At 32.5% G+C, this 27,104-nt stretch overlaps 1 protein-coding gene across 3 annotated transcripts in view; it reads left to right on the forward strand.

Annotated features, from left to right (window-relative positions):
• UTRN (utrophin) overlaps positions 1-27,104 on the forward strand; it is a 435,226-nt gene that overhangs the window by 82,366 nt on the left and 325,756 nt on the right. For all 3 annotated transcript variants that reach the window (XM_074187765.1, XM_074187767.1, XM_074187766.1), the window contains 6 exons: positions 440-612; positions 9,640-9,790; positions 11,060-11,235; positions 14,837-14,972; positions 15,746-15,895; positions 23,154-23,238. In XM_074187765.1, coding sequence (XP_074043866.1) covers positions 440-612; positions 9,640-9,790; positions 11,060-11,235; positions 14,837-14,972; positions 15,746-15,895; positions 23,154-23,238 — 871 coding nt within the window. The remainder of the gene's footprint in view (positions 1-439; positions 613-9,639; positions 9,791-11,059; positions 11,236-14,836; positions 14,973-15,745; positions 15,896-23,153; positions 23,239-27,104) is intronic.

Raw genomic sequence — 27,104 nt, forward strand, 5'->3', positions numbered from 1 at the left:
TTATTAGAGCCTTTCAGTGGTTCACCTTAATGGAAAAACCCTTACTCTTCAACATTTTATATGAATTTATAATATTCAAAGAACTTTGTTAGTTCCTGAAGATACAAAGATGAAAAATGACATGATTACTTAGGAGCTTATGGTTTAATGAGTCTATATAATGTCTATATAAGATGAGAAAGCTATTGTAATATGCTCTAATAACCAACACTTCCATAGTATTTTAAAATTTGCATTGCACTTTACATACATTATTTTATTTGATTATAAAACAGTCCTATATGGTAGGTCCTGCAGCTGTTATTATTATTATGATCCTTACAAGTTGAGGAGACTGAGACTTGAGAGGTTAAATGACTTGCCCAAGGTTATATATCTAATATGATAATTGTTACTAGTGGCATCTAAACCCAGTTCTCTTCTGAAATTCTGTTTAAAGAACATCAAAGATCTCCTGGACAAACTTGGAGAACAGATTGCAGCTATTCATGAGAAGCAGCCTGATGTTATACTTGATGTTTCTGGACCTGAAGCTATTCAGATTGGGGATAGATTGACCCAGTTGAATGCAAAGTGGGACAGACTGAATAGAAGGTACAATGATCATAAAGGGTAAGTCTATTTTAGCTCATATTTAGTATTAAGGACTTTAAAAAAAATAAGTGTAGGCTGAAAGATCTTGAAAACACATTCTTCCCACAAAGGTTAGATGACTACATTTTTTTCTTCTTACCCAAATCCACTTTAAAGAAAATTAGAGGGCATCTATAATTGTTATAAATTTTCAGCATATAATTTTGTGTGTATGTGTGGGTGGGGTGATAATTGTATGACAAGTATTTTTGGAAAAATTGTTTAATTAAATAAATATAATAAATTAGGGAGAATGAAAATCAATATTTTTTATCAAAATAATGGCTCAGAAAAAGGGAAAAGGTTTTTCTAAATTTTTACTAAGTTTTTAAAATTTCTGTGAATTTTTTGAAGGAAGTGGGATAGACTTGTTATTTCATTTTTTTGTAAGAAACTCATTTATATGGAAGCTCTCTGAACCAGTATACTTCTGTATGTGTTTTGTAGAGAGATTTCTGGGTTACTATCAAGGTTAAAGACTTCCCCATGGACACATGTAGTAGAGATGGCTCTTGGACGTGGGTCTAATTGACTTAAATCCATTTCTCTAAAAATAATATTTATCTTCCAGTTTGGTGCTTTATCTGATCTTTGACCAAAAAAAGATACCATGAATAATGAACTTAATTTGTAATTAGAAATTTTTTTACAGCCAGTTCTTTTAACTTTTTCTGTACCAAACTGAAGCTCATATTAAAGATAGCTACTTTGATTTTCCTTTACTCATACATACTAATTGGAATGATTAAGTTGTGAGTCCAGAGATGTACTTTCCAGTAAAGGAAAGCAAGAGACAAAGCAATTCACATATTAAACACTTTCAGATATTTGTTAAACGACACATGGTAGGAGAAAGAAATACAACTTTGAACAAGTATTTGTTTTAAGTTAGTTTTTCCTACTGAGATCAAGTGATTTCAAAAAACGTTTTTCCCTGAATAATAGTTATTTTATATTAGTCATTTAGATCATTAGAATGTAGTTGTTCAAACCTTTGAAGAAAGGTAAAAATCCTTTACCTGTCCTTAAGTAACTCATAGTCTAATGGAATTGACAGCATGTAAAGGGTTATATAATATGTATAGAAAGCAAGCTAAGAGAGATGGCAGCTAGGTGTAATGGTGGATAGAGTGCTGTGTCTGGAATTAGGAAGACCAGAGTTCAAATTCGGTCTTAGCTGTGTGACCCTGGGTAAGTCACATAATTCTGTTTTCCTTAGTTTTCTCATTTGTTAAATGAACTGGAGGTTGAAATGGCAAACCACTCCAGTATCTTTGCCAAGATAACTCCTAATAGGTTCATGGAGAGTTGGACTTGACTGAAATGACTCAACAACAAGAAAAGATATAAGAGGATAAGATATTAGCAACTAAGAAGACTGTGGAAGTCCTCCTATAGAATGTAAGATTAGGTCTAATTATTATTTTCAAAAATATTTTATTTTTCTAATTACTTATTATGGAAGTTTCATCATTCTTCCAATTGCATATTTATAAATTGCTCATTTTTCTACCTTTCCTTCCCATCTCTTTCCCTTCTGTGATGAACAGTTTAGTAAAAAAGTTGTACTTGTACTTTTGTGTTTAATATATTTGTATATTAATCTGTAAAATATGAGAAGTTTTTAAAAAAAAGTGAATTTAGTATCCATTCAGATTAGGGTTTTTTTTTTTTGTTTGCTTTGTTTTGTTTTGCTCTTTATGTGGATGACATTATCCATAACAAGTCTCTCAGGGTTGTCCTGAATCTTCAAACTTCTGAGAGTTGGTGCATTCATCATAGTCAATCAGTTCATGAGGTTGTTAATTCATACAGTGTTCTCTTGTTTCTGCTCCTTTCACTTATCATCAGTTCATATAATTCTATACTTGATTTCTAGAATCTGACCTTTCATCTTTTCTTACAGAACAGTAGTACTCTGTAACATTAATATACTTTTCAGCCATTCCCCAATTGAGGGGTATGCTCTCAATTTTCAATTCTTTGCCACTACAAAAAGAGTTGATATATTTTTTAACATGTGAGGCTTTTATCATGTTTTTATAATTCTTTTGGCTATAGGTCTACTATGGGTATGCTCTTTGGACTTCTTGATTGGATTAATTCACAACTCCACCACAGTGCATTGATGTCCCAATCTTCCCGTAGCATCTCCAATATTGATCATTTCCCCTTTTTGTCATCTTAGTCAATCTGAGAAGTGTGAGCTGTGGTACTTATAGTTGTTTTAATTTGCATTTCACTAATCAACGATGATTTATAGAATTTTTTCAAATAATTATGTATAACTTTAATTTCTTCATTTGGAAACTACTTATTTATTTAATTTTGTTACTATTTTTTTCTTCCTCTGTAAAATAGATTTTTGGTGTTTTGATTGCTATGGTACCGAATAAAAAATTTAATTTGGGTAGAATTGTCATTTTTAATATATTAGCTCAGCCTAGACAAGAGCATTTGTTGTTTTTCTAGTTGTTTGATCTGATTTTATTTGTGTGAAAAGTATTTAGTCATTATGTTCAAATAGTTTCAGAGCTTTTCTTGGGAGGTAGATTCCCATGTATTTTATATTGTCTACAGTTAGTTTAAATGGAATTTGTCTTTCTATCTTTTGCCTTTGGACTTTGTTGTTCTCGTGTGTGTGTGTGTGTGTGTGTGTGTGTGTGTGTGTGTGTGTGTGTGTGTATACATATATATATGTAAAGAGAGACAGAGACAGAGACACAGAGACAGAAAAAGATTGATGAATTATGAGAATTTATTCTATATCCTACTACTTTGCTGAAGTTAATGTTTCAAATAGTTTTCTAGTTGACTTTCCAAGTATATTATCATATTGTCTGCAAAGAGGGAAAGTTTTGTTTCCTCATTGCCAAGTCTAATTCCTTCAATTTCTTTTTCTTCTCTTATTGCTAAAACTAGCAATTTCTTATTCTAATTTGAACAATAGTGGTGATAATGGGCAACCTTGTTTCACCTTGATCCTATTGGAAATGTTCCTAGTTTATCCCCATTATATATGTTTGTTTTTTATTTTTTTATATTTTTAGGTTTTTGCAAGGCAAATGGGGTTAAGTGGCTTGCCCAAGGCCACACAGCTAGGTAGTTATTAAGTGTCTGAGGCTGGATTTGAACTCAGGTACTCTTGACTCCAGGGCTGGTACTCTATCCATTGTGCAACCTAGCCAGCCCTATATGAAATGTTTATTGATGGTTTTAGATAAATGTTTCTTATTATTTTAAGAAAAACTCTGTTGATCGCATCAGTGTTCATTAGAGAGATTGTTCTAATTCTTGTAGGAAGCCAGGGTAACTATATTATAAAGGAAAGGTGACAGGGCAATTCAGGCATGATGGTGGTCATTGAGAGATGGAGTGTCATATTCTAGAAACTACAAAAAATGTTTATGTTGGATAATAAAGTTTAAGAAAGCTAGAAATGAGTTGCATTTTGAACAGTTTATATTTGATCATGGAAGCAAGAGGGAGGTGCTAGATCATAATTGAGTAGAGACATGGTACAGCATAAAATGCCCTTTGAAAAAATCACCTTGGCAGCTTAGCATAAGGTAAAATGTAGAGGGATATGATTTGAAAAGAGGACAATAGTTAAAAAGTTATCACAATCATCTAGGTGAGAAGGAATGAGAACATGAACTAGAGTAGTTACATGAAAGAACTTATATAAAGGTAGAAGTGATAAAATATGGCTTTGTGTTCAATATATGAGGTGATTGATAGTTTCAGAAGTGAAGATGAAAATGAGGTTAAGTATGTGGGTAATAAGAGGATGCTAAAAATTGAGAGAATTTTAATAGAGAGTATTTAGGTAGACAAGTAACATGTTCTGTTTGGGATATGTAGAATTTGAGATCCATCCAGGTTGAGATGCCCATATGACAGGTGATGATGCATCTTGTCTTTCAAAAATCTTGAACTGGATCTTAATTAGATATCCTAAACTCATATGTCCAAATTGGAATTCTATATTTTTCCTCCTAAACTCTCTTCCCCAAGGCAACACCATGTTTCCAGTCTTTCTAATTCATAACCTAGAAGTCATCCTGCATTCCTCACTATATCTCACTCATATATTTAAACTCTTGGAAAGGCCCATCATCTCTCAAACATTCCACCATTCCAATGTAGGATCTCATTACATTATGCCTGGATTATTGCAATATGCTGCCTAGTAGGTCTATCTAACTCAGGTATCCCCAAATCTAGTCCATCCTCCATTCAGTCACTAAAGTGATTTTCCTCAAATCTAGGTCTAAGTCCATATCCCCTGCTTAATAAATTCTGATATTGTCTGTATTGTCTATTGTCTGTAGGAGGAGATACAAAATCCTTTGTCATTCAAAATCTTTCATAACCTAGCCCCTTCCTACCTTTCCTGTTTTCTCAACCTACATTCATTTTGATTTCTCTGCTGTTTTGGTTCTATTGCTGTCATGTCCTTGATATCCTTCTCTCTCATGACCTCTCTTTCCTAGTTCTCCTTTCTATCATATCTCTTTTTCAGTCTCATTTGTGCAACAAACATGGACAGACAGGATCACATAGACCAGAGCTGCTGAATACATAAATTCACATAGCCAACAACAGTCTCTAATGCAACCCAAACTAGATCCCTCTTTGACCCTTCCACCTTCTCATACCCTCCTTCCATTATAAATAATCTGTTGCCAACGCCTATTGATTTTCTTTGTCACATCTCTTGTATATGCCCCCGTCTCTCTAAAGATTTCCCTTACTCTTTTGTCAACACTTACCTCATTGCAATATCTTTCTATTTGGTCTCCCAGCCAAAGGGATTACTCTACGACAGACTATCCTGCACTCATCTATTAGAATTAGTCTTCCTCAATGGTATATCTGCTCATGTCACCACCTGCCTTTTCAGCAAATGTTCCATGTTACTTTTGAAATAAAAAAATAATACTCTCTTCTGTTAGGTTTTCAAAGCTTTCATAGCTTGGCCCACTTTTCCAGTTTTCTTATATTTTATAATCCCCTCCCAACATGTACCCTGTGATCCAGTGACACTGGTCTCTTTGATACTTCTGGAATAAAAAAGCTCTTTATTTCTCAACTTTGAATTTTTCATAGGCTATTCCTCATGCTTGAAATTTGTTCCTTTCCTCATCTCAGTCACCTGACTTCTGGTTTCCTTTAAATACCATGTAAAATCCTATCCTCCACAGGATTCCTTTTTTGACGCCTATTAATTCTAATTACTTCACTCTCTTGAGTATATATGATTTGCCTGTCTCCTTTTGTTTGCATATTTTCTTCCCTATTAGACTATGAATTTCTTGAGATCTATTGCCTTTTTTAATGGATCTTCCACACATAACATAGCGTTCTTCATGGCTACTTGAGGCTTAAATTTGAAGGAACTGCAATTTGAAAAGTTATTTATTTATTGTCCTATGGAAAAGTAAAAAATTGAAATCTTTTTACATGATAGCTGGAACACAAAGGTATTGCCAGTTGCTTCCTCTAAAAGTGCTACCTTAAAAATACATGGTCACTAAAATGGTACCTTGGTCAGTGGTCTGTCAGTCCTTCAAAAATCTGAGATTGCCACTCTCAGGGAGAAGGAAAAAAAGTTTTTCCTCAGAACAATTTTTAGAGGCAGGTGTTCAAAATTTTATATTGCTTTTTATAATCATATTTTGAGATGTAATGAGTTAGGGGATTGAGAGATCTTGCTTTGAATTCAGTTATACCAAGGTTCAAGCTTTATCTCTGCTTGATAGTGATTGTGAAATCCTGGGCAATTATAGAGTATTTCAATATTTCAGATCTCTTTCTTAGCTGGCAAACTGGTTACTAATCATTGTTAGGATTTCTTTACTGGGAGGACTGTACACCAATGAAATAAAAAATCTATGCTGAGCAATTAAACAAACCTACTCCCATCAGTGCCCCCAAGTAAAACTCACTACTTACCTCTATGTTATTATTATTATGGTATTACCTCTATTATTTTTAATTTTGTTTTTTAATGTGGAGTAATCATATATAAATCTGATATATAATATAATTTTCAACAAAAACACAAATTTTTAGTAATAGATAGAATAGAAAAATATTATAGAATCATCAATTGCCTTCATTAGAGACTTTTCCCCTTACCAGCTGTGTGACCACTGAACAAGTTGCATCAACTCTCCAAGCCTCATTGTCCTCCCAGGTATAGAGGGTTGTAATAAATGACCACTAATATGCCATATTTGCTCTTGAGTCTGTAATCTCATTTGTATTTGCCCCCATTTTTCATGTAATTGAATGATTTTGCCTCACTTCACAGATTTTACAAATTCCCTTGGGAGTTTAATCTAATGGGATGAATTAATTTCCAAAAGCATCTCTGCGTATACAGGATAGGGGAAACCTTTGTTAGAGAGTATCAGTAAATAGTAATTATTGGATTTTGAACATACTATTAGGTGATTTTAGAATACATTTATGGAAGCAGAATATTGAATATGAAGGGAAACTATTGCTACTTTTACCTTGGTCAGGTTACATTCTTTATATTATGTTTATTTCTGACTATTACTCTAACTGTGGGGTACTTAGAAGATGTTGAACAAAGATGAAAGCAGTGCCATATGAGGAACTGGTCGAAGCAGTTCATGTTTAGCCAGTTGTAAGGTTAGTTTAGTGAGCATTTGCTTATATTCAAATATTCAAAGAGTTTTCATATGAAATACATTTCCTTTTTCTGTTTTGTATCTCCTTATGTTGGAAGTGGAAGTAGCAGACCGATATTATTAGAAAATACTTTCTCAGAACTGAACTGCCCCAAACTAACATTTGATTTTATTACTGGAATTGTTCAGAAAGATCTTACCTTGAGGTTATTCAGGCATATATTGGAGTAGATTACTTCAAATGTACCTTCTAAAGTTAAGTTGATCATTGAAAATCATGGTCAGTGATTTTAGGAATCCTTTTTTTTTTCATATATCCTACCAATTAAAGACTTAGACATGCCATTTAATTTGGATTAGGGTAGTCTGTTAAAGCTTTATTAAATATTTGTAGGTTACCTAGTTTAATTAATATTTTTATTCTGTAAACTTGCTTGTGCAATCATGAACATTGCTTTATAGGTTCATAGATATAGAATTTGAAGGAAACTTAAATACCATTTGTTCCAGCCATTCTCCTCCCCTCCACTCCCACCTCATGCCCACTGACTCCCATTTTACTGTTCAGGAAAATGAAGCTTAGTTAAGGTAAAATGAGTTAACAAGATCATGCAAATAAGAATGTCATATGTTTGATAGCCACTCATACCTTTGAATTCAAGAGACAGGGTTGTTTTATTTTTCCCTTTGTGCCTTACCACCTCTTTATAGGACCTTGCCTTGAAGAGTCCAGTTTTCCAGAATTCAGTATTTTAGACATGTCCCCAGTTTCTTTCCATCATCTTTTCTTGATGACTTATATATATTGTACTCATTTTATAGTGGTTATTATAGTTTAGCCACCCTGGCATATCTAGTGACAATTTGCATTTACTAGAAGCCTTTTATAGAGGAAGAGCATTTACACATATTTTGGCCACGGTGATGGGATGTTTTAATAGGATAGGTTAATAATATGCTAGTGAACTAATGTAATATAATTTTATAATCCTATATAATCCTAACCCATTAAAGCTTTTCACATTGTGGAGAGGTGTGTATATATATATATATATATATATATATATATATATATATATATATATATATATATATGAAATGTTTAAAGACTCCTTGAATATGCCAAAATGCTAGCATTTTTACTAATCTCTCTTTTTATAGTACAGGGTAATTAAAGCTAAATATGCCTTTCTCTGTGTAATTACCTAAATAACATTCCTATTATTGCTATGCTATGAACCTTAACGGTTTCATGATCATAATTATAACCTTCTAGGTATACGAACAGTTGATATTTTTAATATAGTGTAGAATTTGAATATTTGAGGATTTTAAACATGCAAGTCACCAAATGAAAAAAGGATTTAATTTCTTTTTTATTATAAAAGAAATGTTTTAAAAGACTCAATAGACAACTGCAGGATGAATAAATGTTGCTTTCACCAGGAAAGTGTTCAGAAACTGAAATCACTGTATTTATTTCCATTATTGCTGCCAGATGGGTTCATTAACATTTTCATATATTTTGGTTAATGTTTCCACAGGGTAGCTATTGCCCATGTTTGCATTTTGTTTCATGAACCATTTTTATTTTATTTTTCCATTTTAGCACCTGTTGGAATTTTTTGCAAAAATAAATGAAGAAATAAAATGGGGGAGGGAGCATAGGGGTGATGAGGAAGTATTTTCTTGTAATGTTTTGCTTGCTAACATAGATTAATCTTTGTTCTTGTTTACTTTTATAGCCCCAGTTATTTGAGTTTTCAAAATGAGCCTGACATTACACAGTTTTATGAGTTAACAAAAGTGGTCCCATTTTTAAAATTTGAAGGTCATTGGATCAGTTTGACTACTATTAATCATCCTTTTATTCTGAGCTAGAGACAATTTTGAAAATTAGCATAATCAAGCATTGATACACTCCAGTTTAGAAGTTATTTGATGGTATTATGTGAAAATGATAATGTTAGATAATTTTTTTTGAAGGAACTATCAATTACAGTTCTTTGGAACATTATGGTTTGTCAAACAAGTTATTATGAATTGTTACATTTTTATTAAAAAAGCTTAAAAATTATTTTAATTCCCCCTAATTAATTATAAAAGAACTAATCAGCATTGTGTAATATATATTTATCCATAATTATTAGAAGTTCTTTCCAGAATGGAAGATTTGTCTAGAATTCTGAGACATTCTTTTATTAATTATAATTAGGGAATCTACTTATCTTTAAAACTTATAGTCAAAAAGTTGCTTTTCATGCTAACTACAAACCAAAACATTCCAATGCATTGCAGTGGAGAAAAAACACTCACCACTTTAAAATTTATTTTCTAAAAGTCGTTTTGATCGAACTGTGGAAGAATGGAGACACTTCCATTGTGACCTGAATGACCTCACCCAGTGGGTGGCAGAAGCTGAACAGTTACTGGCTGATGCACATACTGCAGATGGCAACTTGGATATAGAGAAGGCCAGGATACATCAGCAGGTAGGGGCTGCTTTGTCAGACCAGGATTTATTAGTCAGATACTTGCATTAACTTATAAATGAGGTTTTGGTAGTGTGCAAGTTGTTTTAGTCTTTTTTATATGTTAAAAACATCCACAAACATATATAGATAATTTTGCAATTACTTTTGTCAGATATGAGCTTAACTTGGAATAGTTTAAAATTCTTTTTTTTTTTTTTAATAGAGTAAGGGTGATAGGGAAGGTTTGCCTTTTTAATCAGGGTTTTCTCTGCATAGTGATATTAACAAATTGTGATCTTTTATGGTAGCCATTTCTAATTACCAAATTAGGTCCCTAAACTCTTTTTCCTGTGAAGTTATTTTACTTAATAATTTAAGTAAATTTGTATTTTATAGCCTTAAATATTTAAGGGCTTTACTTGTAAGTTTGTTAGCATTTTCACTGATTATTGTAGAGGGAAGTATTCTTGAGTCATTTGAGTAGTTTATAAAGTAACACTAGGAAAATAATTCTTGTTGAGATAGTCTTTTATAATAACAAATTTTAATTTAATAAATAATACATAATTTAACAAACAATAAAGAAATCTTAATTTAGACTATTTATAAAAGTAAAATTTAATTTTTTAGATGTTTTGTACATGCTTTTAACTCTAAAGTCTGAAAGAGAAAATAAAGGAAATGTTTTTATTTTGACATTATCTTCATCTGAATTTTTATTTAGTGATAAACATTTATTTATGTTCTCTTATCACCCTCTCTACTCTTTTTTCCATAAGAATTTTTTATGAATAAGAAACTTGAACCTGAAATTAAAAAAAAGCAACTTTATTTATATTTGCATTGTTATTTTTATGGCTCATTGATAATTGTGTCAAAATAAGTAACATATTAAAACTTATGATTATGATTAGAAGGCAATTAATAAAAAAGTCTCATAAAAACAATTGTAGATATAATTGAAGCAAGGTTTTTATTAATTAAAGATGATTGGTTTTCATCTAACTCTTTTTATAGGCTTCCTTTTATATTGTAAAGTTTTCCTGTCCTGCTTTATTTTTAATCTAATAAAGTGAATAAATCTGAATTAGCTCTTAAAGTACATTTATTCGTTCCTTTGAAATTCTGAGTGTTTTAAAAAAAAGCTAATGAGAATGTGTTTTCTGTGTTAATTTTAGCATTTAGAGGTTTCTGCAGCACTTAACACCATAATACCTAGGTGTTTTGAGAATTTTGAAACATTTAATCTAACATTAGAATTTATCTTCGCTTTTGCATCTGTGACAGGAGCTTGAAGAGGGAGTTAGCACCCACCAGCCTAGCTTTTCATCATTAAACCAAACTGGTGAAGCCATCATTCAGAAACTCTCCACTTCAGATGGAAGCTTCTTGCAAGACAAGCTATCAGGCCTCAACAAACGCTGGGACTCAATTGTGACAGAAGTGATGGAGAGGCAGCAAAGGTATCTCAGTCATCACTGGAGGCTCTAGAAAATTACATTTTGCAGAAAATCTTTAGAAAACAGATGTTCTCAGGTGTTAGAAAATTGTCTGACATTTATTTTATATGTACCTATGGTACATTTCCCCCTGAATGTCATGATCTTTTATTTATTTTTTATTTTTTAGCTTTGATATTCTTTTTTGTTTTACCTTAATGAAAGTCAGTCCTTCCTTTCATTTATAATGGTAGCTTCTCCCAATTCTTTCCCTTTTTTTGTGCACTCCAATCCCCCTCATTGAGAAAGCAAGTTACTAGATATAAGTTAAAAATGTGTAGTCATGGGGTGGCTAGGTGGCACAGTGAATAGAGCACCCGCCTTGGAGTCAGGAGTACCTGGGTTCAAATCTGACCTCAGACACTTAATAATTACCTAGCCATGTGGCCTTGGGCAAGCCACTTAATCCCATTGCCTTGAAAAATCTAAAAAAGAAAAATGTGTAGTCATGGAAAACATTATCACAATAGTCATCTTGGAAAAGTAACCATAACTCCCCCCACCAAAGAAAAAAAGAAAACCCTCAGGAAAAATAAAGTTAATAAAAAAGCACGCTTTAGTCTGTATACAGACACCACCACCACCACCTCTTTCTTTGGGATGTATGATATTCTTTTTCATAAGTTCTTCAGAGTTCTCTTGGGTCAGCATTGCTGAGTAAAGGTAAATTTGTCACAGCTGATCATGCTACACTATTGCTATTACTTTGTATACAGTACTTGCCTCTTCTCATACAATTTTTTTTTCCTGAGAGCATCCTGTTCATCATTTCCCATAATAGAACAGCATTTCATTTCAATCACATACTACAATTTGTTCAGCCATTCTCCAATCAAGGGGCAATTCCCTCAAATGAAATGTTAGAAATATTCCTAAATATAACTCTTCACAAAGTGTGTGAAGTTGAAAATACTGTGTCCTCTTAGTACTTATTTTGTAAATGTGATATTCTGCAGTTGTTTGAGAGATGGCATATGTTTAATCTGTTTCAGAATCTTTAAGCCAGAATACACTCCCCCTTCTCTCTCTCTCTCTCTCTCTCTCTCTCTCTCTCTCTCTCTCTCTCTCTCTCCTCTCTCCCCCCTCTCCTCTTCTACCCCCCCCCCCCCTCTCTTTCTCTGTCTGGAGTTGTTTGCAAACAAGCTTCAAAGCATGTCATGAGAAGAACGTATAATCTAGACATCTCTTTTATACATTTGAATTTCCTTCTATGGCAAAAGGGCTTAAATACTTTTAGGAAGATTTCCTCTGTTAAATCTTTCTGGAGAGGAAAAGGGAGGAAATCTCAAACTCTAGGGAGACTTGAATGAGGACGAGGGTGCTATGCCAAAAGTCCTATCCATTACCTTGAAAACAAACATCAGGGGCGCTGCTTGGTGGCTCAATGGATAGAATACGGACTTTGGTGTCAGGAGGACTTGAGTTCAAATCCCACCTTAGACACTTAATAATTAGCTAACTGCATGAATTTGGGCAAGTCACTTAACCCCATTACCTTAAATAAATAATTTTTTTTAAAAAGAGAAAAAATATCAATTCAACTAACATCTTCCAAAGTTTCAGAGTACATATGAGCAAAATCATTAGAAATTATTCTTACAATTCACTTTCAAGATGTTATTTTAGTCAAACTGTTGAAATTACCTGGCATAAGAGATTTCTGTTTAAATTCTTCCATGTGTAAGGCATACTATGTATTAATATTGAACTGTCAGTTAATGGAAATTTTAAAACAATATTTCCAGTTTCAAAATCCAAGAGATATATTTTTGTTGTCCAGTTTAATTGTGAAGATGAAATATCAATTAATGAAACTTTGCCTATTGTGTACTAAGAAATTTAATAAACAGTTCATCAGGATCAATTAATTAATTAGTAATTATCAATTCAAAGGAATAAGCATTTATTGCCTATTTACTAAATGTCATGGACTCTACCAGGAACTAGAGAAACAAAGATAATTATATGGGTTAAACAACATATAAAAACAGGGACAGCTAGATGATGTAGTGGATAGAGCACTGGCTCTGGTGTCAGGAGGCCTTGAGTTCAAATCCAGCCTCAGACACTTAACACTTACCAACCATGTGTCTTTGGGCAAGTCATTTAACCTCAGTTGCATCACAAAAGGAAAGGAAATACAATACACATCGATAACATAAGTAAATCCAAGTGATATACACAGAAAGTACCTGAGGTATAAAGAAAGGAATAGTAGCTAGGATAAAAAGAAAGGCCTTGTGTAGGAGGTGACACTTGAGTAATACTTTATTGACTATTAATATTCTATCCAGATTGGATCTTTATTTCTTTGACAATAAGTAATTGGAAAATATATGGGCTCAAGACCCTGTTCTTAATCACAAGTTAAAAATGAACAATCAGATAGACATCTAATGGCTAGCCTTCTTATAAAGAACTTCTTTGAATTAGCTAATTACTTCTTAGAAAAGACAGGTGGAGTCCATCCTAGAAGTCTTTCCAACTTGATGGGAATTGAAATATTACCAGTTTCCTCCTCCCACCCTCCATCACCATTACAAAATAATGTTTTTCTGTTTGCAGGATTACTAACTCCAAATTTTATTTCAAGTTGCTAAATCTTTGTAGAAAGGATATCCCTGAAGCAACGCTACTCATGTTTCTGCATGTTTAAATGATAATGTATACAATAAATTAAATATTTTCTTCTGTTTTTATAAATGAAATATTTGATTTGCTAAGTTCATTTTTAATTTTACATCATGGTATATAGATCTTAACTCATCTTAGATTCGTATTACTATTATTTATGTTGATTTATGTTAATTCACCATTTAGTTATTTTTTAGGACTAGTAGTTGATTACTTATACAGTTAAATACCACTTTGTTTCTTCTGAATGATTCTAAACCTTTTAGATTCTATAAATAGACTGTATACTAGCTAAGTAAAATTAGGTAGCCTGCATAGTTTATTAATTAATGGCCAATGATTAGTTAGGCCTTAACTATTCATACTAATTTAAACACATTTAAAATGAATGAAAAATGATTAAAAAAAGCTCACACAGTGGTTAGAAAACTATTCTTGGAATTGGAACTTGCTTCACTTCCTTCCTCTAACAAAATACTGACTATATGACTGTCATAGATAAATCTCTTCCTCATTGTGCTCAGGTGCTTTTTCCTTTTTAATTAAATTTTTCAAAAAAAATTGTATTTTAGGACATCATTATTTGGCTTTTTTGAAATTGTACATAGTAAAAGATATGTATTATTTATTGTATGATAAGTTATACTTTTGATTTCACTATGAATGAAAAAAGCAAAATTTTCTTTTGCATGGTTCATTTAGATTTTTTTATGCATTTGAGTGAGGGGGAAAAAAGTGAAGATTAGCAAGGGCAAGATTGTCAAGTATGATATACTATTTTTCAATGTTAATTCACTTCTTTTGAACCCATTTGAAAGATACTCTATCAATATGGTTAATAAAAATGAATAGACACTTTTAACTTGATGTGCATACAGTATTTGTCAAACAAGTTGGTCAGCTTAAGATGTTTCAATAATGATTTTCCTAGAATGAAAGCAGAAAATGAACAACTACTGGAATTCAGAAAAAGAATGTCTGAAATTAATTGCTGGTTATTAAAGACTGCAAGTGCCTTGGAAAAGACATTTTCATCAGAGAAGGAAGATAGCGTCCAAGAACTAAAGGCTAGTTATATAATATCCTTTGTTTTTGTTTCTCTTTGGGGTTGAAATGCAAGAATAAGAATGGTGTAGAAAAATGTTTTATTTGAAGGTAAATATAAAGCACTGAGATATATTTTAAAGGGACAGTGCATAAAATTTATATTTAGCTGTGAAGTGACAATAAGGAAAACTTGAAACTATACTTTCAGAAGATTCTGCTAAAGCATAAGAATTATTAGCCTTATGTTATAATTTCAGTATTTGAAGCAGATTTGATATTTTTGTATCAATGGCTTGTGAATCATACATGATCTTTCTGTGTTTTTAAGATCCTGCATGTTTAGACTTTTAGGAAACTTAAAAATGATTGAGTTGTATGGCTAATAACTCCTGGAAGTCTTTAGCATTAATTGCCCTTGCATTATTACACTTTGATTTTTAATTGCAGCTTTGAAGTTGTATTCCTTGAATTATTTTTATCAGGCCATGGTCCAAATTAGTCCCATAACAGGTATAGGTAAAAGTTAAAGTTTTATTTTTCTGTTAAGGGTATTTTTATATAAATTTAAGTGGATCTATTGCATTTTTTGGTAGAGATTTTTTTCCCATGTAAAGAACTGCATTCCACAAGAAATTATTTTTACCATTGATACTATTATTCCTAACATAGTATAATATATTTATAAATGCACATTTTAAATACCAAATCAGTAATTTAAAGACAAGGACTTCTGTAATTCTACTAGTGCCTGTGTGGCTAAGTTTTAACCAAAGCTCTCTTCTGCCCCCTTTAGGATTTAACCCAGCAGATAGAAGTACATGAGGAAAATCTTTCGTGGTTGAACAAAAGAGAACCTGAAATTCTTTTAGTTAACAGTTTGAGTTTGCAAGAAAGAGATCATATTTCTGAAAGCTTAAGATCTCTTAATGTAAAGTGGAATAAGGTATGCTTGATGTGTTTTGGACATTTTAGGTCCTCAATAAATATAAAAATATTTATTTATCATCTAAAAAGATGATTTGATTGTTATAAGAATGATATCTTCTAATATTATAATTTACCATTTTTTAAAAGATATATGCCCCCATTTTACTTTTTTGAGCTCATGGAATATTAATGGAATATAATGAGATTTTTGTTTGCTTATCTTAAAAAATAAGGATATATATTTTTGTGAACTTATTTTTTAATTGAAGATTTTATTTTGAGTTTTACAGTTTTTCCCCTAATCTTACTTCCCCCTTCCTCCCACCCCCACCCCCACAGAAGGCAATTTGCCAGTTTTTACATTGTTTCCATGGTATACATTGATCCAAATTGAATGTGATGAGAGAGAAATCATATCCTTAAGGAAGAAACATAAAGTAAAAGAGATAGCAAGATCAGACAATAAGATATCAGTTTTTTTTTTCTAAATTAAAGGTAATAGTCCGTGGTCTTTGTTCAAACTTCACAGTTCTTTCGCTGTATACAGATGGTATTTTCCATCATTAGGCAGCTCCAAATTGTCCCTGATTGTTGCACTGATGGAATAAGCAAGTCAATCAAGGTTAATCATCGCCCCCATGTTGCTATTAGGGTGTACAATGTTTTTCTGGTTCTGCTCATCTCACTCAACATCAGTTCATGCAAATCCCTCCAGGCTTCCCTGAATTCCCATCTGTCCTGGTTTCTAATAGAATAATAGTATGCATGACATACATACATATACCACAGTTTGCTAAGCCATTCCCCAATTGAAGGACATTTACTTGATTTCCAATTCTTTGCCACCACAAACAGGGCTGCTATGAATATTTTTGTACAAGTGATGGTTTTACCCTTTTTCATCATCATTCCGGGTATAGCCCCAATAGTGGTATTGCTGAATCAAAGGGTATGCACATTTTTGTTGCCCTTTGGGCATAGTTCCAGACTGCTTTCCAGAAAGGTCTCCAGAGTGCTCCATTAACAATGTATTAGTGTCCCAGATTTCCCACAACCCTTCCAACAACGATCATTGTACTTTCTGCTCATATTGACTAGTCTGAGAGGTGTGAGGTGGTACCTCAGAGTTGCTTTAATTTGCATTTCTTTAAAAAGTGATGATTTAGAACAGTTTTTCATATGACTATGGATCACTTTGACCTCCTCATCTGTAATTTGCCTTTGCATAACCTTTGACCATTTGTCAACTGGGGAATAGCTTTTTTTTTTTTAAATTTGACTCAATTCTCTCTATATTTTTGAAATGAGTCCTTTGTCAGAAATATTGGTTGTAGGGGTGGCTAGGTGGTATGGTGGATAGAGCACTAGCCCTGGAGTCAGTAGTACCTGAGTTCAAATCCAGTCTCAGACACTTAATAAGTTCCTAGCTGTATGGCCTTGGGCAAGCCACTTAACCCCGTTTGCCTTGCAAAAACCTAAGAATAAAACCCAAAATACTGGTTGTAAAGATCGTTTCCCAGTTTACTACATTTCTTTTCATCTTGGTTACAGTGGTTTTGTCTGTGCAAAAGCTTTTTAATTTAATGTAATCAAAATCATGTAGTTTGTTTTTGGTGATTTCTCCATCTCTTCCTTAGTCATAAACTGCTCCCCTTTCCATAGATCGCTCAGGTAAACTACTCCTTGATCTAGTTTGCTTATAGTATTTTTTTATGTCTAAATCCTGTATCTATTTTGATCTTATCTTGGTTTAGGGTGTGAGGTGTTGGTCTAATTTTAAGTTTCTTCCATAGTAACTTCCAATTTTCCTAGCAGTTTTTATTGAATAGCTGGACTCTTTGGGTTTATCAAACAGCAGATTACTATAATTGCTTCCTGCTATTGCACTAGTCTATTGCACTGGTCCACCTCTCTATTTCTTAGCCAATACCAGGCAGTTTTGATGGCTGCTGCTTCATAATATAATTTTATGTCTGATAAGGTTAAGCCACCTTATTTGCACTTTTTTTCATTGAATCCCTGGAAATTCTTGACTTCTATTTCTCCATATGAATTTACTTACCACCTTTTCTAACTCATTAAAGTAATTTTTTTTTGGAATTTTGATTGGTAGGGTACTAAACAGGTAGTTTAGTTTTGGTCGATTTTTCATTTTTATTATATTAGCTTGAACTATCCATGAGCAGTTGGTGTTTGCCCAGTTATTTAAATCTTATTTGATTTGTGTGAGAAGTGTTTTGTAATTGTTTTCAAAAAGTTTCTGAGTCTCCTTTGGCAAATAGATTCCCAGGTATTTTGTATTGTCTGGGATTCCTTTGAATGGAATTTCTCTTTCTATCTCTTTCTGCTGTATCTTGCTATTCATATATAGAAAAGTTGAGGATTTATGAGGGTTTATTTTATATCCTGCAACTTTGCTAAAGTTGCTAATTGTTTCCAGTAGTTTTCTGGATGATTTCTTGGGATTCTCTAGGTAGACCATCATGTCATCTGCAAAGAGTGAGAATTTTGTCTCTTTCTTCCCAATTCTAATTCCTTCAATTTCTTTTTTCTTCTCTTACTGCTCAAGCTAACATTTCTAATATGATATTGAATAGTAGTGGTGATAATGGGCATCCTTGTTTCACCCCTGTTCTTACTGGGGCTTTTAGCCTCTCCCCGTTGAATATGATGCTTGTTGATGGTTTCAGATAGATACTGCTTATTATTATAATAAGGAACAATCAATTCATTCCTACACTCTCTAGTGTTTTAAGTATGAATGGGTGCTGTATTTTGTCAAAAGCTTTTTCAGCATCTATTGATCTAATCATGGAATTTCTGATAGGTTTGTTGTTGATATAATTAATTCTACTTACATTGTTTCTAGTGTGGAAGCAACCCTGCATTCCTGGGATAAATCCCACTTGGTCATAATGTATTATCCCAGTGATAACTTGTAATCATTTTGCTAAGATTTTATTTAAGATTTTTGCATCTAAGGGAAAGCTAGGTGGAGCAGTGGATAGAGCACCAATTCTGGAGTCAGCAGGACCTGATTTCAAATCTGGCTTCAGACACTTAATAATTACCTAGCTTTGTGGCCTTGGGCAAGCCAATTAACTCTGTTTCCCTTGCAAAAACCTAAAAAAAAGAGAAAGATTTTTGCATCTATATTCACTGGGGAGCTAGGTCTATAGTTTTCTTTCTGTTTTAACTCTTCCTGTTTTAGGTATCAACACCATATCGGTGTCATAGTAAGAGTTAGGCAGAGTTTTGTCTTTCCCTACTTTTCCAATGAGTTTATATAGAATTGGAACCAACTGTTCCTTAAATATTTGTTAGAATTCACTTATGAATCCATCAGGCTCTGGTGATTTTTTTCTTAGGGAGTTCAGTGATGGCTTGTTGAATTTCTTTTTTGAGAGGGTTGTTTAGGTATTTAATCTCCTCTTCATTTAACCTGGTCAACTTTTTGTAAATATTTATCCATTTCACTTAGATTGTCAAATTTATTGGCATAGAGTTGGGTAAAATAATTCTGAATTATTATTTTAATTTCCTCCTCATTGGTGGTGAGTTCACCTTTTTTCATTTATGATACTAGTAATTTGGTTTTCTTCTTTTGTTTAATCAGATTGACCAGAGATTTATCAATTTTATTGTTGTTTTTAATAAAACTAACTCTTAGTTTTATTTATTAATTCAATAGTTTTTTGCTTTCAATTTTATTAATTTCTCCTTTATTTTTTAGAATTTCCAATTTGGCATTTAATTGGGGGTTTTTAATTTGTTCTTTCTCTAATTTTTTTAATTGCATATTTAGTTCAATGATTTCCTCTTTCTGTAATTTATTCATATAAGCATTTACATATTTAATATATCCCCTGATAGCCGCTTTGAGTGAATCCTGTAGATTTTGGTATGTTGTTTCATTATTATCATTATCTAGGATAAAATATTTAATTCTTTCTATAATTTGTTGTTTGATCCACTCATTCTTTAAAATGAGGTTATTCAGTTTCTAATTAGTTCTATATCTCCATGGCCCAGTATTACATATGATTTTTATTACTTTATGATCTGAGAAAGATGTATTCACTATTTCTGCCTTTCTGCAATTGATTATTAGGTTTTTATGTCCTAATATATGGTCAATTTTTGTGTAAGTGCCACTGCAGGAAAAAAAGGTATATTCCTTTCTATTCCCATTCAATTTCCTTCATAAGTCTATCATATCTTGATTTTCTAACAATCTATTTACCTCCTTAACTTCTTTCTTGTTTATTTTATGATTCAATTTATTTAAATCTGAGAGTGTCTATGCCTTCCGTAGTTCTTTCATTTTCTTTTCTAAGAATTTAGATGCTATACCATTGGGTACATACATATTCAGTATTGAAATCACTTTATTGTCTATGGTACCTTTTAGGAGGATATAGTTTCCTTCCTTATCTTTTTTAATGCTATCTATTTTTGCAGCTGCTTTGTCTGAGATAAGGATTGCTACCCCTGCTTTTTTTCACTTTGGCTGAAGCAAAATATATTTTGCTCCAACCTTTTACATTTACTCTATTTGTATCTCTCTGTTTCAAATGAGTTTCTTGTAAGCAGCATATTGTAGGATTCTGTTTTTTTAATCCAGTCTGCTCTTTGTTTATGTTTTAAGGGAGAGTTCATCCCATTCACATTCAAAGTTATAATTACTAACTCTTTATTTCCTTCCTTGCTATCTACCCTCTGTATTTTCCCCCTCTTTATCAGTATTCCCCAGTATTTTGTTTCTGAATACCACCACCTTCAGTGCATTTTGCCCTTCTATACTCACCCTTCTCCCCTTTCTTTCCCCTTTCCCCTTTTCCCTTTTCCCTTCCCTTCTCTTCCCTGTCTCTGTTCCCCCCTCCCCTTTTCTCTTTTTAAAACTTGAAAGCTAAGTTGTTTTTTAAGTTAACTGAGTGTGTGTGTGTGTAAGCTAACTTTAAGCTGAGTCTGATGAAAGGAGGATTAAGGTGTTTCTACTGTGCCTGTCTCCTCTCCGCCATCTTGGCCCAACCCCCCAAAATAAGGATAAATATTAAAAGACAAATGTTGATGTATTGGTATTTTGTTTTACTTAATACATGTTGTTAAGTAGATAAAATAATGAATACTTAGTATTTTTCTTGAGATAAATCATAAATAGGTACCTTGAAAATATTCTTTTGCCCCCAGAACAACATAACTTCATGCATAAAAGTAATTGAAAATCATAAAATAAACAGAAAATTATAAAATATAAAAACCAGTCCTTTTACAAAGTGTCTGGCTAGTATCTTCTTAGTATTAAGTTGGAGAGCTCCATTGCTACCATCTCTTGGGGCAGCCCCTTCCAGTTTTGGGCATTCTGATTATGATGTTATTTTTCCTTATTCTGAGTCTTATTCTTTGCTTTTACTACCTCTAGCCATTGCTTCTAGTTCTACCCCTGCAGTAGAAGTTAAGTAAATCTAATTCATCTTCCGTGTAGTAGTCCTGCTTAAAATCACTCTTATGTGGTCATTAAGAGGCAGGTAGTTGGTGCAATGGAGTGCAATGGAGTGGCCCTTAGTCATTTACCTGCTGAATGACCCTGGGCAAGTCCCTTAAACTCTGCTTCATTGTCCCCAACTGCTAAAGGGAGAGAATAGTAATGACTTCTATCTCCAGGGATATTGTTAGGTTCAAATAGGTAATATTTGTGAAAAAGTCTTGCTTTTAAGTAATCACCTAATACATGCTTTTCCTTCCCTTTCCTTTCATTTCCCCCCTCCATTTTTACTTCTCTCCATTCCCATTTCCATTGATTCTTCTCTTTCACCTTTCACTTCTACCCTCCCTCCCACCCTCCTTCCCTCCCTCTGTCTCTCCCTCTCTTCCTCTCTTCCTTCCTTCCTCTCTTCCTTCCTTCCTTCCTTCCTTCCTTCCTTCCTTCCTTCCTTCCTTCCTTCCTTCCTTCCTTCCTTCCTTCCTTCCTTCCTTCCTTCCTTCCTTCCTTCTTCCCTCCCTCTCTCCCTCCCTCCCTCCTTCCTTCCTCCCTCCCTCCTCTCCTTCCCTCCCTCCCTCCCTCCCTCCCTTCCTTCCTTCCTTCCTTCCTTCCTTCCTTCCTTCCTTCCTTCCTTCCTTCCTTCCTTCCTTCCTTCCTTCCTCCCTTCCTTCCTTCCTTCCTCCCTTCCTTCTTCCTTTCTTCCTTCCATCCTCCCTGAATTTGTGAAAGTTACTTTGACTCAGAAGATTGAAGTTTCTTCATCTATACTGTGTGTGTGTGTGTGTGTGTGTGTGTGTGTGTGTGTGTGTAGTCTTTGTGGTGAGACTATTGTTCTCCTTATTATGGACACTATCTTCTTAGTGTCTCTTAGCATTTATTTCTGCATTTCATACCATACCTCTCACTTGTAATCTGATTTGTTTATCTCCCTGCTTCTTTCTCAGAAATCTTTTCTTTATCATAAGTATTCTTTTTGCTTTTGCTGTCTTTATCAATTTAAAAATGGGGTGGAGGGAGCAGTTACATGGCACAGAGAATAGAACATGGACCCTGGAGAAAAAATAAACAGTTTATTATAGTCATGGTAATAATGATAATGGTTAAGATTTGTTTTGAGTGATATATTTTTATTTCATTTGAACTGTAGGGTAGCAATGGTAGGTTCTACTTACAAATTGTAGGGGCAGTCAAAAGTACATTAAAAAAGTCAACCAAACAAAACTATATAGAAAATCTCAAGAAGTCCAACCCTCCCCATTTTTCATTCCTTTCTATTATTATGTTTCGAAGAATATAATACCTCATCACTCTTATTCCTCTATAGTGATTTTTACTTTAGTTATGCAAAAATGCCTGTTAGCTATTGATAATAAAATTAAATGAACATGATGTACTTTTTGGAAACAGGATTTATTTTGAATTATTTTAATTGGTAAGATTTTCAAAATGTGTAATCTTCCTTTTCTATTTGCTTAATTGAGTTAATTAGGAAATATATATATGTATTGAATGAAAAAGAATCATATAAGATGAAGTATGAGTCATTTTTTTCCTATACTAAGGGAGACAAGAACCCACATCAATAAAGTCATAAATTGATTTGATTTTTAAATGTCTGCAGATGGCTTTAAGTTCTATGTATTAATCATGAACATATTTAAAATATATATTAGTTAAAATAATAAAAATGTTTGTTGGGAATATAATTTTGACCTAAAAATAATCTTTTTTTGTATGGGGAAAATAATATTTTCTCTTAGATTTCTTTCTCTCTGTTTGAATGAAATTGCAGATTTCCAGAGAAGTTCCTAAGACCCTGAGTGAAAGAGAGTTAGATGATTCAGAGCCCCTTTCTGCAATGCACCCCAAACTCTCTGGTGAGTAAAGCAAAACTTAAATACCTTAGTTTTGATTAATTCTATATGGAATTTACCTTTTAATTATTTCTTCATATACTCTGAAAGTTCTAAAATTAATTTTTCCTATTCATTTAAAAAAGGTATACTTTTAATTTATTTTCTTTAGGAGTTTAGAAATAATTCCCCTTAAAAAATCCCCCTTAAAAAAGAGTATTTCAGTAGAATATTTAATGCTAGCATTATTGATTATTTAAATGATTTTGTGATGATAACTTCTCATGTTACATATTGGCATTTTCATGTTGCTATCCTAAACCATGTAATGTCATAATTCATTTAGTAAATTTAGTAAACCATGTAATGTCATAATTCATTTAGTAAAATGATAATGTTTTAGTTTGCTGCTTGTGCCTTGACTTCAGTGCATCCCCTCTCTTATATACCATCACTTTTATATAGCTGTTTCCCTGTAATATTTTTCATTCAAGAAGCGAGCATGTTAGGTAGGGGCATGTTTCTAAATAATAATATGTGGAAATTGAATGAAAGAACTGAATGAAATTGAATGAAATAATAATGGTCATTATGGCAGACATTTGTAAAACATCTTAGCATTGGAAAATATGTAGATAACTTTATTTAAATTTTACAAAACCTTTGTAATATAAGCATTTCACATGTTATCATTCCTATTTTACAGTTCAATTAACTGATTTCAGTTAGTTAGTATTAGAATTCATATTTGAACTTGGATCTTTCCAATTCCAACATAGTGTACTTCTCATTGTTTTCTGCCTTACTTTCAGATGTTATAGCTTGAAAGGCACATGATGATCATTTAGCATATAAAACTTTAAAATTAATTTTTCCTATTGATTTAAAAAAGGTATACTTTAAATTAAATTAAAAGACAATGTTATTTTCTTTAGGAGTTTAGAAATAATTCTCTTTAAAAAAATTCTTTTGGAGGTGTTAGTCAGTTCTAAGGAAAGTCCAGTCATTTGCTGAAGTTGTATCGCTATTTATAACAATATTAAATCTATTTATAACTATATTAAACCTAAAAATCTCTTTATTTTTCTACCCCAGCATAGTACCTCACACAGACCACATAGTTTCTCCTTAGTTGGATTATTTTGAAGATATTGGAGTTATTGAAAAGAATTGAATGACATACTTCTCCCCTCAAAGTTCTTACTCTTTTTTTGGGGAAGACACATAATTCCGGCATGAATGACTTGAAATCAGGCAGTTTCTATATATATTGTCAATCAAGTACATATCTTCAATTATTAAAATCTTTTCTGAATTTTTATGTCACTATATATATATATATATTTTGATGTCACACTAAATAAATATTTTTTATGTCACTATATATATATATATATATATATATATATATATTCTTGTCAAAGTATAGTTTATATATTGTGATCTGCCTCTATAATTTTATCAATTTGGGGAATTATCTCTACCATTTTGTAGTTAGAGAAGTCCAATGGAAAGAACATTTGTTTTGAACCTGGATTCACTTTCCTTCTCAGTTACTTGACTACCTGGATGGCTTTTCTGTCATTTAACCATCCTTGGTCTTCCATTCTTCATGAGTAAAATGGGAATCTTGGATTAGATTTCTGGTGAGGTCTTTTCTATGTAGCTCTATGACCCCTTGACTAAGATGGGCCACTCATCTGTAAGTAGGAATCTTTGTTGTCTTGGTCACTGAGAGGTTAACCAGTTTGTCCCTTCACTAGTACTATCAGTGGTAACACTAAAACCTAGGCCATTCTCAATCCAACCCTGGGCTCCTTAATTCACCATGCAGTATTAAATTTCTCTAATGGTCTATTTTTATTTCCATTTTTTAATTTCAAAGAATCAAAGGTAGAATCAAAAGCAAAGAGTTTAACTGATAACATTTTTCATGAGATGGGTAAGGGATTAAACTTTAATGATGCACTTACTGCATACTTCACAGATAGTTCATTCAGTTTGATTTTCATAGCAGCCCTCAGAGGTAGGTAAGTTGTCATTCCTATTTTATAGTTTAGAATACTGACACAGAAAGATGTTAGTTGACTTGTTCAGGGCCATACAGGTATTGAGTGTGTGAAATCAGACTTAAACTAAGATCTTTCCACCAAATGCTGTGACTATTCAACTAGAGTCAATTTACTTTGTAATTCTGGCATTAGAATAAAATAATTTTATATATTTGTACTTGTAGGTTTGTGTTTCTTGATTTTTCATATACAAGAAAATTTATACATTTTTTTCATGTGTTCCTTACCTTAAATACTATCCTGACATCCAAAAATATGGCCTTTAGGTGTGTAAATTAGGGGTTAATTAACCTCATTCTTGATTATATAGGAGTATTTTTAGCTATCTGCTCATAGTTTTAAATTTTTTAATAAACACATGTGGTTTAAACACATCTCTGAGTGACCTCTGTATCAGAATGAATGTAGGACACATGAGGTGATTTCAATCCTTAAGTAAATCTTTCATATTCCAGGGATCTATAATGAATAAGCTGTATTGGAGAAAAAGTTTTTCCCAGGTTCACAGATAGTTGAAGAACTACAACTCCATAGGTAGTTGAAAGAAATCTTTGAAGAAAGCAATAATTTAGTGACATTTACTCCTATAGAGTGAAAGACAGAATTCTTTTTTTTTTAAGTTTTTTTGGGTTTTTTTTTTTTTTTTTTTTTGCAAGGCAATGGGGTTAAGTGGCTTGCCCAAGGCCACACAGCAGTGTCTGAGGCCGGATTTGAACTCAGGTACTCCTGACTCCAGGGCCAGTGCTCTATTCACTGCGTCACCTAACCACCTCATAAAGACAGAATTCTAATAATATTATTGTGGTCTTTCACCCTCAGCAGTTTTAGCCAGTTACATTTTAAATGCTGTTCTATAACTTAAAATATTGATGCAAGGAACATTTAAAAATTTTCATTATAAAACTAACATTCACTTAATATTTTGACTCTACGTATAGTCAATATATTAATAATTCTATTATTAAACCCATTTGCAAAAGAAAAAACTTGATGCCTCCAAACGTTTCATATTTATATGCAACTTTATTACCCACCATCATATAAGCTAGAAGAATTGGAAGAACATATACTGATGAAGACTGAAATGGGTATTACCAAGAAAAAGATACAGTAAAAATAACACTACAGAGACAAACATCTTTGAAAGCTGTAGAACCATGATCAAAATATAGTAACCGTTTATGATTCCAGTGAACCAATAATATATCATTGTCAGAGAAAGAGAGACAATTGAAAGAATAAGACAATTATTTTGAATAAATTCAATGCTTGTTTATGCATATTTTTTACAAGGTATTTTTTGGTTTCTAAATTTGTTAATGACATGGAAAGTGGGAGTAAGAAAAAATAGACTTCTAATAAATTAAAAATAGAGAGCTTTTCCAGATGTAGAATGATGCATTCTCTTTTGAATAATGTCATTATATTGTTAGTGTTGCCTTTTTTTAAACAAGAGAACGCTTTTAGAGTGGGGGTGATTTGTAAATGTTGGTAATATTAAAGATATATCAATAGAATAAAAAATATATTAGAGAATCCAATTCAAATCTTCTGATTTTTCCCAACATGCTAATTTCAGTAAATCATATTGTTTCTCAAAAAATAGCTTCTCTTCCTATTAGAATTTATGTATTGCAAAGTGCTTTACTTCCAAAAATTCTACATCACAGGTGATACAAGTATCCTTATTTTGTAGATTGGTAAATGTTAGTTGTCCCAAATCACCACGGTGATAGTCACTGACTAAAGTTGAAACTTGAATCCAAGGCTACTACAGAAGTCTTTTTCTTTTTCATTCTTCTAATGTGTATTGCAGCA

The sequence above is a fragment of the Macrotis lagotis genome, chromosome 5 (assembly GCF_037893015.1).
Source record: "Macrotis lagotis isolate mMagLag1 chromosome 5, bilby.v1.9.chrom.fasta, whole genome shotgun sequence".
NCBI lineage: Eukaryota > Metazoa > Chordata > Mammalia > Peramelemorphia > Peramelidae > Macrotis > Macrotis lagotis.